Source organism: Oxyura jamaicensis, unplaced genomic scaffold (genome assembly GCF_011077185.1).
Source record: "Oxyura jamaicensis isolate SHBP4307 breed ruddy duck unplaced genomic scaffold, BPBGC_Ojam_1.0 oxyUn_random_OJ67977, whole genome shotgun sequence".
Classification (NCBI taxonomy): Eukaryota; Metazoa; Chordata; class Aves; order Anseriformes; family Anatidae; genus Oxyura; species Oxyura jamaicensis.
This window is the reverse complement of record NW_023308681.1, coordinates 1-1,321: the sequence shown is the minus strand read 5'-3', so window position 1 is coordinate 1,321 and position 1,321 is coordinate 1. Positions and strand designations below refer to the sequence as shown.

General features: G+C 72.6%; 1 protein-coding gene across 1 annotated transcript; it reads right to left on the bottom strand.

Annotated features, from left to right (window-relative positions):
• Positions 1-63: 63 nt before the first annotated feature.
• On the bottom strand, positions 64-1,155 carry LOC118159155 (translation initiation factor IF-2-like). The gene is made up of 2 exons (XM_035313776.1): positions 1,057-1,155; positions 64-1,017 (listed from the first exon to the last, which is right to left on the bottom strand). Exons 1-2 carry the CDS (start codon positions 1,111-1,113, stop codon positions 169-171), a joined length of 906 nt encoding a protein of 301 aa, XP_035169667.1. The 5' UTR covers positions 1,114-1,155; the 3' UTR covers positions 64-168.
• Positions 1,156-1,321: the final 166 nt, after the last annotated feature.

The following is a 1,321-nucleotide window of genomic DNA, read 5'->3' as shown; positions in this document are numbered from 1 at the left end:
TCAGGGGGTCACTATGGGTCACGGTGCCGTGGGTCGCGGTGCCGTGGCTCACGCTGCCGCTATGGGTCACGGTGCCGTGGGTCATGGTGCCGTGGGTCGCAGAGTTGCTATGGGTCAGGGGGTCACTATGGGTCACGGTGTCGCTATGGGTCAGGGGGTCACTATGGGTCACGGTACCTCTATGGGTTGCGGTGCCGTGGGTCGCGGTGCCGTGGGTCGCGCTGTCGCTATGGGTCTGGCCGCCCGCAGTTCCGCTCGTGCATGCTGAAGCTGGTGTTCTGCGGGAGGAGCCCCTTCGGGGACGAGGACGACGTCTCGGGCTCCTCGCAGGCCACCCAGGTCTCCTCCGTCTCCTCCAGCCAGGTCTCGCCCGCGTAGGCTGCCCCACGGCGGGCTCAGCCCCACGGCGGGCTCTGCCCCATGGCTGGCTCTGCCCCACGGCTGGCTCTGCCCCACGGCAAGCCCAGCCCCACGGCAAGCCCAGCCCCATGGCGAGCCCAGCCCCACGGCTGGCTCTGCCCCACGGCTGGCTCTGCCCCACGGCAAGCCCAGCCCCACAGCAAGCCCAGCCCCATGGTGGGCTCTGCCCCACAGCTGGCTCAGCCCCACGGCTGGCTCTGCCCCACGGCGGGCTCTGCCCCACGGCAAGCCCAGCCCCACGGCAAGCCCAGCCCCACGGCGAGCCTGGCCCCAGCCCCACACCCTGGGCTCCCCCCCAGCAGCGTGGGGCTGGGGCTGCCCCCCAAGTGTGGGGCGGCCGCCGTGGGGCAGCCCCCCGGCTCCGTTGTACAGAACCCCCGCAGCATTAAACGCTGGAGACGCAGCCCCCGGCCCCACGAGTGTTTGTTGGGGGGCAGTGGGGGGGGGGGGGGGCAGCGGTGTGGGGCGCCCCACGGCGGGGGGGCCGCGCGGCCGAGTTCTGCTAGTAGTGAGCTCGCGGCCAGGACAGTTCAGAACTAGCGGAATTCCTGTCGCACGGCCCCACGGCGGGCACGGCCCCACGGCTGCCCCACGGCGCCCCACAGGACCCACGGCTGCCCCACAGGACCCACGGCTGCCCCACAGGACCCGTGCCCCACGGCGTTGCCCCCCCCCCCTCCCCACATGTCCCATGGGTCCCGCAGCTCCTCTATGGGGCCCTGCGGGTTCCCTGCCCCACAGCGGCCTCGCAGCCGCCCCATGGATGCCCCACAGCTGGGCCCTCGCCCCATAGAACACCGTAAGGGATCCAGCCCCATAGCGCCCCACAACCACCCCCGCCCCACGGCACCCCACAACTCCCATTGCCCCACGGCACCCCACAGCACCCCACAACCACCCC

Excerpts from the sequence above, each read along its gene's own strand:
- LOC118159155 (XM_035313776.1), bottom strand. The coding sequence starts at position 1,113 with ATGGGACATGTGGGGAGGGGGGGGGGGCAACGCCGTGGGGCACGGGTC. Across the intron at positions 1,018-1,056 it reads GGGCACGGGTCCTGTGGGGC|CGCCGTGGGGCAGCCGTGGG; the intron begins AGCCGTGGGTCC and ends GGTCCTGTGGGG.